General features: G+C 43.6%; 1 protein-coding gene across 1 annotated transcript in view; it reads left to right on the forward strand.

Moving 5' to 3' along the window:
- LOC135506624 (uncharacterized) overlaps positions 1-14,874 on the forward strand; it is a 148,850-nt gene that overhangs the window by 128,510 nt on the left and 5,466 nt on the right. The window contains exons 5-8 of the mRNA XM_064925947.1: positions 3,378-3,547; positions 5,346-5,537; positions 6,245-6,330; positions 14,365-14,427. Of these exons, the coding sequence (XP_064782019.1) occupies positions 3,378-3,547; positions 5,346-5,537; positions 6,245-6,330; positions 14,365-14,427 (511 nt within the window). The remainder of the gene's footprint in view (positions 1-3,377; positions 3,548-5,345; positions 5,538-6,244; positions 6,331-14,364; positions 14,428-14,874) is intronic.

Genomic DNA, 14,874 nt, shown 5'->3' on the forward strand with positions numbered 1-14,874 from the left:
ATCCAGTCTATCAGACAGTATTATAATGTTCCAGGTATCCAGTCTATCAGACAGTATTATAATGTTCCAGGTATCCAGTCTATCAGACAGTATTATAATGTTCCAGGTATCCAGTCTATCAGACAGTATTATAATGTTCCAGGTATCCAGTCTATCAGACAGTATTATAATGTTCCAGGTATCCAGTCTATCAGACAGTATTATAATGTTCCAGGTATCCAGTCTATCAGACAGTATTATAATGTTCCAGGTATCAGTCTATCAGACAGTAATGTTCCAGGTATCCAGTCTATCAGACAGTATTATAATGTTCCAGGTATCCAGTCTATCAGACAGTATTATAATATCAGACAGTATTATAATCCAGTATCCAGTCTATCAGACAGTATTATAATGTTCCAGGTATCCAGTCTATCAGACAGTATTATAATGTTCCAGGTATCCAGTCTATCAGACAGTATTATAATGTTCCAGGTATCCAGTCTATCAGACAGTATTATAATGTTCCAGGTATCCAGTCTATCAGACAGTATTATAATGTTCCAGGTATCCAGTCTATCAGACAGTATTATAATGTTCCAGGTATCCAGTCTATCAGACAGTATTATAATGTTCCAGGTATCCAGTCTATCAGACAGTTCCAGGTATCCAGTCTATCAGACAGTATTATAATGTTCCAGGTATCCAGTCTATCAGACAGTATTATAATGTTCCAGGTATCCAGTCTATCAGACAGTATTATAATGTTCCAGGTATCCAGTCTATCAGACAGTATTATAATGTTCCAGGTATCCAGTCTATCAGACAGTATTATAATGTTCCAGGTATCCAGTCTATCAGACAGTATTATAATGTTCCAGGTATCCAGTCTATCAGACAGTATTATAATGTTCCAGGTATCCAGTCTATCAGACAGTATTATAATGTTCAGGTATCCAGTCTATCAGACAGTATTATAATGTTCCAGGTATCCAGTCTATCAGACAGTATTATAATGTTCCAGGTATCCAGTCTATCAGACAGTATTATAATGTTAATCTATCAGTTATCTATCAGACAGTATTATAATGTTCCAGGTATCCAGTCTATCAGACAGTATTATAATGTTCCAGGTATCCAGTCTATCAGACAGTATTATAATGTTCCAGGTATCCAGTCTATCAGACAGTATTATAATGTTCCAGGTATCCAGTCTATCAGACAGTATTATAATGTTCCAGGTATCCAGTCTATCAGACAGTATTATAATGTTCCAGGTATCCAGTCTATCAGACAGTATTATAATGTTCCAGGTATCCAGTCTATCAGACAGTATTATAATGTTCCAGGTATCCAGTCTATCAGACAGTATTATAATGTTCCAGGTATCCAGTCTATCAGACAGTATTATAATGTTCCAGGTATCCAGTCTATCAGACAGTATTATAATGTTCCAGGTATCCAGTCTATCAGACAGTATTATAATGTTCCAGGTATCCAGTCTATCAGACAGTATTATAATGTTCCAGGTATCCAGTCTATCTATCAGACAGTATTATAATGTTCCAGGTATCCAGTCTATCAGACAGTATTATAATGTTCCAGGTATCCAGTATTATAAGTTCCTATCAGACAGTATTATAATGTTCCAGGTATCCAGTCTATCAGACAGTATTATAATGTTCCAGGTATCCAGTCTATCAGACAGTATTATAATGTTCCAGGTATCCAGTCTATCAGACAGTATTATAATGTTCCAGGTATCCAGTCTATCAGACAGTATTATAATGTTCCAGGTATCCAGTCTATCAGACAGTATTATAATGTTCCAGGTATCCAGTCTATCAGACAGTATTATAATGTTCCAGGTATCCAGTCTATCAGACAGTATTATAATGTTCCTGCTGGTCACTCCATCACTCCTGAGAGTCTATCGCCTCAAAGCAGTATTATAATGTTCCAGGTATCCCTCTCAGACAGTATTATAATGTTCCAGGTATCCAGTCTATCAGACAGTATTATAATGTTCCAGGTATCCAGTCTATCTCTGTGTCTCTGTTCAGGTATCCTCTCTGTGTGTATCCAGTCTCTCTGATCCAGTATTTAATGTTCCAGGTATCCTGTCTATCAGACAGTATTATAATGTGTCTCTGTGGTAACAGACTCCACCTCTCTCTGTGTGTCTCTCTCTGACTCACACCTGGAGTCTTGCTCTCTCCCTACACAGGAAGTGTCTCTCTCTGTGTCTTTCTCTCTCTCTGTCTCTCTGTGTGTCTCTGTTTCTCTCTCTCTCTCTGTGTCTCTGTTTCTATCTCTCTCTGTCTCTGTGTCTGCTTCTCTCTCTCTGTGTGTCTCTCTCTGTTTCTCTCTCTCTGCATGTCTCTCTCTGTGTCTCTGTTTCTCTCTCTCTCTCTGTGTCTCTCTCTCTGTGTGTCTGTTTCTCTCTCTGTCTCTCTCTGTGTGTCTGTTTCTCTCTCTCTCTCTCTGTCTCTCTCTCTGTGTGTCTGCTTCTCTCTCTCTGTGTGTGTCTCTCTCTGCGTCTCTGTGTCTCTGTCTCTCTCTGTGTCTCTGTCTCTCTCTGTGTCTCTGTTTCTCTCTCTCTCTGTTTCTCTCTCTGTGTGTCTCTCTGTGTGTCTGCTCTCTCTGTGTGTGTCTGTTTCTCTCTCTCTGTGTGTCTGCTCTCTCTGTGTGTCTCTGTTTCTCTCTCTCTGTGTGTCTCTCTCTGTGTCTCTCTCTGTTTCTCTCTCTGTCTCTCTCTGTGTGTCTGCTTCTCTCTCTGTGTGTGTCTCTCTGTTTCTCTCTCTCTGCATGTCTGTCTCTGTTTCTCTCTCTCTCTCTGTGTGTCTCTCTCTGTGTGTTTGTTTCTCTGTCTCTCTCTCTGTGTGTCTGCTTCTCTCTCTCTGTGTGTCTCTCTCTCTCTCTGCGTCTCTGTCTCTCTCTCTGTGTGTCTCTGTTTCTCTCTCTCTCTGTGTCTCTGTTTCTCTCTCTCTGTGTCTCTGTTTCTCTCTCTCTCTGTTTCTCTCTCTCTGTGTGTCTCTGTTTCTCTCTCTCTCTGTGTCTGTTTCTCTCTCTCTCTGTGTCTCTGTTTCTCTCTCTCTGTGAGTGACCCGAAAGGTACCTCTCTCTGTCTCTCTGTTTCTGTGTCTGTCTCTCTCTGTCTCGGTCTCTTTGAGAGAGTAAGGGAGACACGGACAGAAAGAGACAGAGAGAGTGTCTGTCTTTGTCTCTCTCTTACTGTCTCTCTCTCTGCATGTCTCTGTCTCTCTCTTACTCTCTCTGTCTGTCTCTCTTTCCGTGTCTGTCTCTCTCGGTCTCTCTCTGTGACTGAGTGACCAGTCAGCTGTCATTGTGTTGATGACTGCAGTGTTAAATGGCTTGTTGTTTTTGTCCCCCCTCAGCGTTCCTGACTCCGAAGAGGCCTCTCTACCTGCTGTCCTCTCCTGAGGCGGAGCTAGGGGTGGGGCTAGAGGCGGGGCTAGAGGCGGAGCTAGGTGATGTCAGCCAAAAACTGTTCTCCACGCCCCGCCCACCAAACCTCCGCTCAACGATACGGGGGAGCACTCATCTGGTACACACACACACACACACACACACACACACATCTATAATAAATATACACATGTAGTCTGTGTGTTCTCTGTAGAGTGTGTATCTAATGTGTGTGTGTGTTCTCTGTAGAGTGTGTATCTAATGTGTGTGTGTGTGTGTTCTCTGTAGAGTGTGTATCTAATGTGTGTGTGTGTTCTCTGTAGAGTGTGTATCTAATGTGTGTGTGTGTGTGTGTGTGTGTTCTCTGTAGAGTGTGTATCTAATGTGTGTGTGTGTTCTCTGTAGAGTGTGTATCTAGTGTGTGTGTGTATTCTCTGTAGAGTGTGTATCTAGTGTGTGTGTATGTTCTCTGTAGTGTGTATCTAGTGTGTGAGTGTGTATCTAATGTGTGTGTGTGCTCTCTGTAGAGTGTGTATCTCATGTGTGTGTGTGTTCTCTGCAGATTGTGTGTGTGTGTGTTCTCTGTAGATTGTGTATCTAATGTGTGTGTGTGTTCTCTGTAGAGTGTGTATCTAATGTGTGTGTGTTCTCTATAGAGTGTGTATCTAATGTGTGTGTGTGTGTGTGTGTTCTCTGTAGAGTGTGTATCTAATGTGTGTGTGTGTTCTCTGTAGAGTGTGTATCTAATGTGTGTGTGTGTGTTCTCTGTAGATAGTGTATCTAATGTGTGTGTGTGTGTGTATTCTCTGTAGAGTGTGTATCTAATGTGTGTGTGTGTGTATTCTCTGTAGAGTGTGTATCTAGTGTGTGTGTGTGTTCTCTGTAGAGTGTGTATCTAGTGTGTGTGTGTGTGTGTTCTCTGTAGAGTGTGTATCTAGTGTGTGTGTGTGTGTGTTCTCTGTAGAGTGTGTATCTAGTGTGTGTGTGTGTGTTCTCTGTAGAGTGTGTATCTAGTGTGTGTGTGTGTGTGTTCTCTGTAGAGTGTGTATCTAATGTGTGTGTGTGTTCTCTGTAGAGTGTGTATCTAATGTGTGTGTGTGTGTGTGTGTATTCTCTGTAGAGTGTGTATCTAGTGTGTGTGTGTGTGTTCTCTGTAGAGTGTGTATCTAATGTGTGTGTGTGTGTGTGTGTGTGTTCTCTGTAGAGTGTGTATCTAGTGTGTGTGTGTGTGTTCTCTGTAGAGTGTGTATCTAGTGTGTGTGTGTGTGTGTTCTCTGTAGAGTGTGTATCTAGTGTGTGTGTGTGTGTGTTCTCTGTAGAGTGTGTATCTAATGTGTGTGTGTGTTCTCTGTAGAGTGTGTATCTAATGTGTGTGTGTGTTCTCTGTAGAGTGTGTATCTAATGTGTGTGTGTGTGTGTGTTCTCTGTAGAGTGTGTATCTAATGTGTGTGTGTGTGTGTTCTCTGTAGAGTGTGTATCTAGTGTGTGTGTATGTTCTCTGTAGAGTGTGTATCTATTGTGTGTGTGTTCTCTGTAGAGTGTGTGTGTGTTCTCTGTAGTGTGTATCTAGTGTGTGTGTGTGTGTGTTCTCTGTAGAGTGTGTATCTAATGTGTGTGTGTGTGTGTGTTCTCTGTAGAGTGTGTATCTAATGTGTGTGTGTGTGTGTATTCTCTGTAGAGTGTGTATCTAGTGTGTGTGTGTGTTCTCTGTAGAGTGTGTATCTAATGTGTGTGTGTGTTCTCTGTAGAGTGTGTATCTAATGTGTGTGTGTGTTCTCTGTAGAGTGTGTATCTAATGTGTGTGTGTGTGTTCTCTGTAGAGTGTGTATCTAATGTGTGTGTGTGTGTGTGTTCTCTGTAGAGTGTGTATCTAATGTGTGTGTGTGTGTGTTCTCTGTAGAGTGTGTGTCTAATGTGTGTGTGTGTATTCTCTGTAGAGTGTGTGTTCGTTAGACGGAGAGCTGTCTGATGACCAGAAGGTGTTTTCGGAGTGTAACCAGACAGGACCTCTGGGCTTCCAGGACTGTCTCCCAGCAGCCAGGATGAAGCTCTGTAGGAAGATCGGAGAGGGGACCTTCGGAGAGGTCTTCAGTACCACCAACACCTCTGGAGACGCCGTCGCTCTCAAGGTAGGAGAGGAACCCATCTGTGGAGATCATTCTGGTCTCTCTCTCTCTCTCTCTCTCTCTCTCTCTCTCTCTCTCTCTCTCTCTCTCTCTCTGTGTCTCTCTCTCTCTCTCTGTGTCTCTCTCTCTCTCTCTGTGTCTCTCTCTCTCTCTCTCTCTCTCTCTCTCTGTGTCTCTCTCTCTCTCTCTCTCTCTCTGTGTCTCTCTCTCTGTGTCTCTCTCTGTCTCTCTCTGTCTCTCTCTCTCTGTGTCTCTCTCTGTCTCTCTCTGTGTCTCTCTCTGTCTCTCTCTGTGTCTCTCTCTGTCTCTCTCTCTCTGTGTCTCTCTCTGTCTCTCTCTGTGTCTCTCTCTGTCTCTCTCTGTGTCTCTCTCTGTCTCTCTCTCTGTGTCTCTCTGTCTCTCTCTCTCTCTCTCTCTCTCTCTCTCTCTCTCTCTCTCTCTCTCTCTCTCTCTCTCTGTGTCTCTCTCTCTCTCTCTCTCTCTGTCTCTCTCTCTGTGTCTCTCTCTGTCTCTCTCTGTGTCTCTCTCTCTGTGTCTCTCTCTGTCTCTCTCTGTGTCTCTCTCTGTCTCTCTCTCTTTCTCTCTCTCTCTCTCTCTCTGTGTCTCTCTCTCTCTCTGTCTGTCTCTCTCTCTCTCTCTCTCTCTCTCTCTCTCTCTCTCTCTCTCTCTCTCTGTGTGGATCATTCCAGTGTCTCTCTCTCTCTGTGTAGATTATCCCAGTAGAAGGATGTGACCAGGTGAATGGAGAGGAACAGAAAACCTTTGGAGAAATCCTCCACGAGATTATCATCTCCAAGTACGACCCTGACCTGCTAATATAGACAATACACTGTGAATCTGAGACCCTGACCCTAACCTGCTAATATAGACAATACACTGTGAATCTGAGACCCTGACCCTAACCTGCTAATATAGACAATACACTGTGAATCTGAGACCCTGACCCTAACCTGCTAATATAGACAATACACTGTGCATCTGAGACCCTGACCCTAACCTGCTAATATAGACAATACACTGTGCATCTGAGACCCTGACCCTAACCTGCTAATATAGACAATACACTGTGAATCTGAGACCCTGACCCTAACCTGCTAATATAGACAATACACTGTGAATCTGAGACCCTGACCCTAACCTGCTAATATAGACAATACACTGTGCATCTGAGACCCTGACCCTAACCTGCTAATATAGACAATACACTGTGAATCTGAGACCCTGACCCTAACCTGCTAATATAGACAATACACTGTGAATCTGAGACCCTGACCCTAACCTGCTAATATAGACAATACACTGTGAATCTGAGACCCTGACCCTAACCTGCTAATATAGACAATACACTGTGTATCTGAGACCCTAACCTGCTAATATAGACAATACACTGTGTATCTGAGACCCTAACCTGCTAATATAGACAATACACTGTGTATCTGAGACCCTGACCCTAACCTGCTAATATAGACAATACACTGTGCATCTGAGACCCTGACCCTAACCTGCTAATATAGACAATACACTGTGTATCTGAGACCCTAACCTGCTAATATAGACAATACACTGTGTATCTGAGACCCTGACCCTAACCTGCTAATATAGACAATACACTGTGAATCTGAGACCCTGACCCTAACCTGCTAATATAGACAATACACTGTGTATCTGAGACCCTAACCTGCTAATATAGACAATACACTGTGTATCTGAGACCCTAACCTGCTAATATAGACAATACACTGTGTATCTGAGACCCTGACCCTAACCTGCTAATATAGACAATACACTGTGCATCTGAGACCCTGACCCTAACCTGCTAATATAGACAATACACTGTGTATCTGAGACCCTAACCTGCTAATATAGACAATACACTGTGTATCTGAGACCCTAACCTGCTAATATAGACAATACACTGTGAATCTGAGACCCTAACCTGCTAATATAGACAATACACTGTGAATCTGAGACCCTAACCTGCTAATATAGACAATACACTGTGAATCTGAGACCCTAACCTGCTAATATAGACAATACACTGTGAATCTGAGACCCTAACCTGCTAATATAGACAATACACTGTGCATCTGAGACCCTGACCCTAACCTGCTAATATAGACAATACACTGTGCATCTGAGACCCTGACCCTAACCTGCTAATATAGACAATACACTGTGTATCTGAGACCCTAACCTGCTAATATAGACAATACACTGTGTATCTGAGACCCTAACCTGCTAATATAGACAATACACTGTGAATCTGAGACCCTAACCTGCTAATATAGACAATACACTGTGAATCTGAGACCCTAACCTGCTAATATAGACAATACACTGTGAATCTGAGACCCTAACCTGCTAATATAGACAATACACTGTGAATCTGAGACCCTGACCCTAACCTGCTAATATAGACAATACACTGTGAATCTGAGACCCTGACCTGCTAATATAGACAATACACTGTGTATCTGAGACCCTAACCTGCTAATATAGACAATACACTGTGTATCTGAGACCCTGACCCTAACCTGCTAATATAGACAATACACTGTGCATCTGAGACCCTGACCCTAACCTGCTAATATAGACAATACACTGTGTATCTGAGACCCTAACCTGCTAATATAGACAATACACTGTGTATCTGAGACCCTAACCTGCTAATATAGACAATACACTGTGTATCTGAGACCCTAACCTGCTAATATAGACAATACACTGTGAATCTGAGACCCTAACCTGCTAATATAGACAATACACTGTGAATCTGAGACCCTAACCTGCTAATATAGACAATACACTGTGAATCTGAGACCCTAACCTGCTAATATAGACAATACACTGTGAATCTGAGACCCTAACCTGCTAATATAGACAATACACTGTGCATCTGAGACCCTGACCCTAACCTGCTAATATAGACAATACACTGTGCATCTGAGACCCTAACCTGCTAATATAGACAATACACTGTGCATCTGAGACCCTAACCCTAACCTGCTAATATAGACAATACACTGTGAATCTGAGACCCTGACCCTAACCTCCTAATATAGACAATACACTGTGTATCTGAGACCCTAACCTGCTAATATAGACAATACACTGTGCATCTGAGACCCTGACCCTAACCTGCTAATATAGACAATACACTGTGCATCTGAGACCCTGACCCTAACCTGCTAATATAGACAATACACTGTGTATCTGAGATCCTAACCTGCTAATATAGACAATACACTGTGAATCTGAGACCCTAACCTGCTAATATAGACAATACACTGTGCATCTGAGACCCTGACCCTAACCTGCTAATATAGACAATACACTGTGCATCTGAGACCCTGACCCTAACCTGCTAATATAGACAATACACTGTGAATCTGAGACCCTAACCTGCTAATATAGACAATACACTGTGCATCTGAGACCCTAACCTGCTAATATAGACAATACACTGTGTATCTGAGACCCTGACCCTGACCTGCTAATATAGACAATACACTGTGTATCTGAGACCCTAACCTGCTAATATAGACAATACACTGTGAATCTGAGACCCTGACCCTAACCTGCTAATATAGACAATACACTGTGTATCTGAGACCCTAACCTGCTAATATAGACAATACACTGTGTATCTGAGACCCTAACCTGCTAATATAGACAATACACTGTGAATCTGAGACCCTAACCTGCTAATATAGACAATACACTGTGCATCTGAGACCCTAACCTGCTAATATAGACAATACACTGTGAATCTGAGACCCTAACCTGCTAATATAGACAATACACTGTGAATCTGAGACCCTGACCCTAACCTGCTAATATAGACAATACACTGTGTATCTGAGACCCTGACCCTAACCTGCTAATATAGACAATACACTGTGCATCTGAGACCCTGACCCTAACCTGCTAATATAGACAATACACTGTGTATCTGAGACCCTAACCTGCTAATATAGACAATACACTGTGCATCTGAGACCCTGACCCTAACCTGCTAATATAGACAATACACTGTGCATCTGAGACCCTGACCCTAACCTGCTAATATAGACAATACACTGTGTATCTGAGATCCTAACCTGCTAATATAGACAATACACTGTGCATCTGAGACCCTAACCTGCTAATATAGACAATACACTGTGAATCTGAGACCCTAACCTGCTAATATAGACAATACACTGTGTATCTGAGACCCTAACCCTAACCTGCTAATATAGACAATACACTGTGAATCTGAGACCCTGACCCTAACCTGCTAATATAGACAATACACTGTGAATCTGAGACCCTAACCTGCTAATATAGACAATACACTGTGCATCTGAGACCCTAACCTGCTAATATAGACAATACACTGTGCATCTGAGACCCTAACCTGCTAATATAGACAATACACTGTGAATCTGAGACCCTAACCTGCTAATATAGACAATACACTGTGCATCTGAGACCCTAACCTGCTAATATAGACAATACACTGTGCATCTGAGACCCTGACCCTAACCTGCTAATATAGACAATACACTGTGAATCTGAGACCCTGACCCTAACCTTCTAATATAGACAATACACTGTGAATCTGAGACCCTGACCTGCTAATATAGACAATACACTGTGAATCTGAGACCCTAACCTGCTAATATAGACAATACACTGTGCATCTGAGACCCTAACCTGCTAATATAGACAATACACTGTGAATCTGAGACCCTAACCTGCTAATATAGACAATACACTGTGTATCTGAGACCCTAACCTGCTAATATAGACAATACACTGTGTATCTGAGACCCTGACCCTAACCTGCTAATATAGACAATACACTGTGTATCTGAGACCCTAACCTGCTAATATAGACAATACACTGTGCATCTGAGACCCTGACCCTAACCTGCTAATATAGACAATACACTGTGTATCTGAGACCCTAACCTGCTAATATAGACAATACACTGTGTATCTGAGACCCTGACCCTAACCTGCTAATATAGACAATACACTGTGAAACTGAGACCCTGACCCTAACCTGCTAATATTGACAATACACTGTGCATCTGAGACCCTGACCCTAACCTGCTAATATAGACAATACACTGTGCATCTGAGACCCTAACCTGCTAATATAGACAATACACTGTGAATCTGAGACCCTAACCTGCTAATATAGACAATACACTGTGTATCTGAGACCCTGACCCTGACCTGCTAATATAGACAATACACTGTGAATCTGAGATCCTAACCTGCTAATATAGACAATACACTGTGCATCTGAGACCCTAACCTGCTAATATAGACAATACACTGTGCATCTGAGACCCTAACCTGCTAATATAGACAATACACTGTGTATCTGAGACCCTGACCCTAACCTGCTAATATAGACAATACACTGTGAATCTGAGACCCTGACCCTAACCTGCTAATATAGACAATACACTGTGCATCTGAGACCCTGACCCTAACCTGCTAATATAGACAATACACTGTGTATCTGAGACCCTAACCTGCTAATATAGACAATACACTGTGAATCTGAGACCCTGACCCTAACCTGCTAATATAGACAATACACTGTGTATCTGAGACCCTGACCCTAACCTGCTAATATAGACAATACACTGTGAATCTGAGACCCTGACCCTAACCTGCTAATATAGACAATACACTGTGAATCTGAGACCCTAACCTGCTAATATAGACAATACACTGTGAATCTGAGACCCTAACCTGCTAATATAGACAATACACTGTGTATCTGAGACCCTGACCCTGACCTGCTAATATAGACAATACACTGTGTATCTGAGACCCTAACCTGCTAATATAGACAATACACTGTGAATCTGAGACCCTAACCTGCTAATATAGACAATACACTGTGCATCTGAGACCCTAACCTGCTAATATAGACAATACACTGTGCATCTGAGACCCTAACCTGCTAATATAGACAATACACTGTGCATCTGAGACCCTAACCTGCTAATATAGACAATACACTGTGCATCTGAGACCCTAACCTGCTAATATAGACAATACACTATAGAAAATACAACGATTTTTTGACAGGGGAGGCTATTTGTGAGTCAACGTGTCTAATTAGATACAGACCCCCATCTCAGCCTCTTTCCTTTCAGCATCTCAGCTTCTGTTCTGTCAGCATCTCAGCCTCTCTTCTGTCAGCATCTCAGCCTCTCTTCTGTCAGCATCTCAGCCTCTCTTCTGTCAGCATCTCTTCTGTCAGCATCTCAGCTTCTGTTCTGTCAGCATCTCAGCTTCTGTTCTGTCAGCATCTCAGCTTCTCTTCTGTCAGCATCTCAGCCTCTCTTCTGTCAGCATCTCAGCCTCTCTTCTGTCAGCATCTCGGCTTCTGTTCTGTCAGCATCTCAGCTTCTGTTCTGTCAGCATCTCAGCTTCTGTTCTGTCAGCATCTCAGCCTCTCTTCTGTCAGCATCTCAGCCTCTCTTCTGTCAGCATCTCAGCCTCTCTTCTGTCAGCATCTCAGCTTCTCTTCTGTCAGCATCTCAGCCTCTCTTCTGTCAGCATCTCAGCCTCTCTTCTGTCAGCATCTCAGCTTCTGTTCTGTCAGCATCTCAGCCTCTCTTCTGTCAGCATCTCTTCTGTCAGCATCTCAGCCTCTCTTCTGTCAGCCTCTCTTCTGTCAGCATCTCTTCTGTCAGCATCTCAGCTTCTCTTCTGTCAGCATCTCAGCTTCTCTTCTGTCAGCATCTCTGCCTCTCTTCTGTCAGCATCTCAGCTTCTCTTCTGTCAGCATCTCAGCTTCTGTTCTGTCAGCATCTCAGCCTCTCTTCTGTCAGCATCTCAGCTTCTGTTCTGTCAGCATCTCAGCCTCTCTTCTGTCAGCATCTCAGCTTCTGTTCTGTCAGCATCTCAGCCTCTCTTCTGTCAGCATCTCAGCTTCTGTTCTGTCAGCCTCTCTTCTGTCAGCATCTCTTCTGTCAGCATCTCAGCCTCTCTTCTGTCAGCATCTCAGCTTCTCTTCTGTCAGCATCTCAGCCTCTCTTCTGTCAGCATCTCAGCCTCTCTTCTGTCAGCATCTCAGCTTCTGTTCTGTCAGCCTCTCTTCTGTCAGCATCTCTTCTGTCAACATCTCAGCCTCTCTTCTGTCAGCATCTCAGCTTCTCTTCTGTCAGCATCTCAGCCTCTCTTCTGTCAGCATCTCAGCCTCTCTTCTGTCAGCATCTCAGCCTCTCTTCTGTCAGCATCTCGGCTTCTCTTCTGTCAGCATCTCAGCCTCTCTTCTGTCAGCATCTCAGCCTCTCTTCTGTCAACATCTCAGCCTCTCTTCTGTCAGCATCTCGGCTTCTCTTCTGTCAGCATCTCGGCTTCTCTTCTGTCAGCATCTCGGCTTCTCTTCTGTCAGCATCTCAGCTTCTCTACTGTCAGCATCTCTGCTTCTCTTCTGTCAGCATCTCAGCTTCTGTTCTGTCAGCATCTTCTGTTCTGTCAGCATCTCTTCTGTCAGCATCTCAGCTTCTCTTCTGTCAGCATCTCTTCTGTCAGCATCTCAGCTTCTCTTCTGTCAGCATCTCAGCATCTCTTCTGTCAGCATCTCAGCTTCTCTTCTGTCAGCATCTCTTCTGTCAGCATCTCTTCTGTCAGCATCTCAGCATCTCAGCTTCTCTTCTGTCAGCATCTCAGCTTCTCTTCTGTCAGCATCTCAGCTTCTCTTCTGTCAGCATCTCAGCTTCTCTTCTGTCAGCATCTCAGCTTCTCTTCTGTCAGCATCTCAGCCTCTCTTCTGTCAGCATCTCGGCTTCTCTTCTGTCAGCATCTCAGCTTCTGTTCTGTCAGCATCTCTTCTGTCAGCTTCTCTTCTGTCAGCATCTCAGCTTCTCTTCTGTCAGCATCTCGGCTTCTCTTCTGTCAGCCTCTCTTCTGTCAGCATCTCAGCCTCTCTTCTGTCTGCCTCTCTTCTGTCAGCATCTCAGCTTCTCTTCTGTCAGCATCTCGGCTTCTCTTCTGTCAGCCTCTCTTCTGTCAGCATCTCAGCTTCTCTTCTGTCAGCATCTTCTGTTCTGTCAGCATCTTCTGTTCTGTCAGCATCTCATCTTCTGTTCTGTCAGCATCTCTTCATCTCTTCTGTCCTAGAATACTAAATCAACCCGTGCTCACCAGAAACATGTCATAGATCCACAGAAGGAATCTTCAGTCTTGTTGACATCGGTCAAGTTTTCTGTCATCTTCTTTCACGGAGCGAAGAGGTTTAGGGGAGAACATGCAAGAACCAAAATAAAGAAGACCAAATGTCCCATTTAAACCGCCCCGGGGATATAACTGTAGGGAGTCTAGTGTATTCTAATGGTGTTATATATAGATAAACCCCCCCCCCCCGGGGATATAACTGTAGGGAGTCTAGTGTATTCTAATGGTGTTATATATAGATAAACCCCCCCCCCCTAGTGGATATAACTGTAGGGAGTCTAGTGTATTCTAATGGTGTTATATATAGATAAACCCCCCCTGGGATATAACTGTAGGGAGTCTAGTGTATTCTAATGGTGTTATATATAGATAAACCCCCCCTAGTGGATATAACTGTAGGGAGTCTAGTGTATTCTAATGGTGTTATATATAGATAAACCCCCCCTGGGATATAACTGTAGGGAGTCTAGTGTATTCTAATGGTGTTATATATAGATAAACCCCCCCTGGGATATAACTGTAGGGAGTCTAGTGTATTCTAATGGTGTCTGTCTGTACTAATGGTGTCTGTCTGTACTAATGGTGTCTGTCTGTACTAATGGTGTCTGTCTGTACTAATGGTGTCTGTGTGTCTCAGGGAGCTGAGCAGTCTAAAGGAGAAGAAACACAACCAGACCACTGGCTTCATCGGACTGAAGGAGTAAATATGCTGTCTGTCTCTCTGTCGCTGTCTGTCTCTCTGTCGCTGTCTGTCTCTCTCTGTCGCTGTCTGTCTCTCTCTGTCGCTGTCTGTCTCTCTCTGTCGCTGTCTGTCTCTCTCTGTCGCTGTCTGTCTCTCTCTGTCGCTGTCTGTCTCTCTCTGTCGCCGTCTGTCTCTCTCTGTCGCCGTCTGTCTCTCTCTGTCGCCGTCTGTCTCTCTCTGTCGCCGTCTGTCTCTCTGTCGCCGTCTGTCTCTCTCTGTCGCCGTCTGTCTCTCTCTGTCGCCGTCTGTCTCTCTCTGTCGCCGTCTGTCTCTCTCTGTCGCCGTCTGTCTCTCTCTGTCGCCGTCTGTCTCTCTCTGTCGCTGTCTGTCTCTCTCTGTCGCCGTCTGTCTCTCTCTGTCGCTGTCTGTCTCTCTCTGTCGCCGTCTGTCTCTCTCTGTCGCCGT

The sequence above is a fragment of the Oncorhynchus masou genome, chromosome 20 (assembly GCF_036934945.1).
Source record: "Oncorhynchus masou masou isolate Uvic2021 chromosome 20, UVic_Omas_1.1, whole genome shotgun sequence".
In the NCBI taxonomy this organism is placed as follows: Eukaryota; Metazoa; Chordata; class Actinopteri; order Salmoniformes; family Salmonidae; genus Oncorhynchus; species Oncorhynchus masou.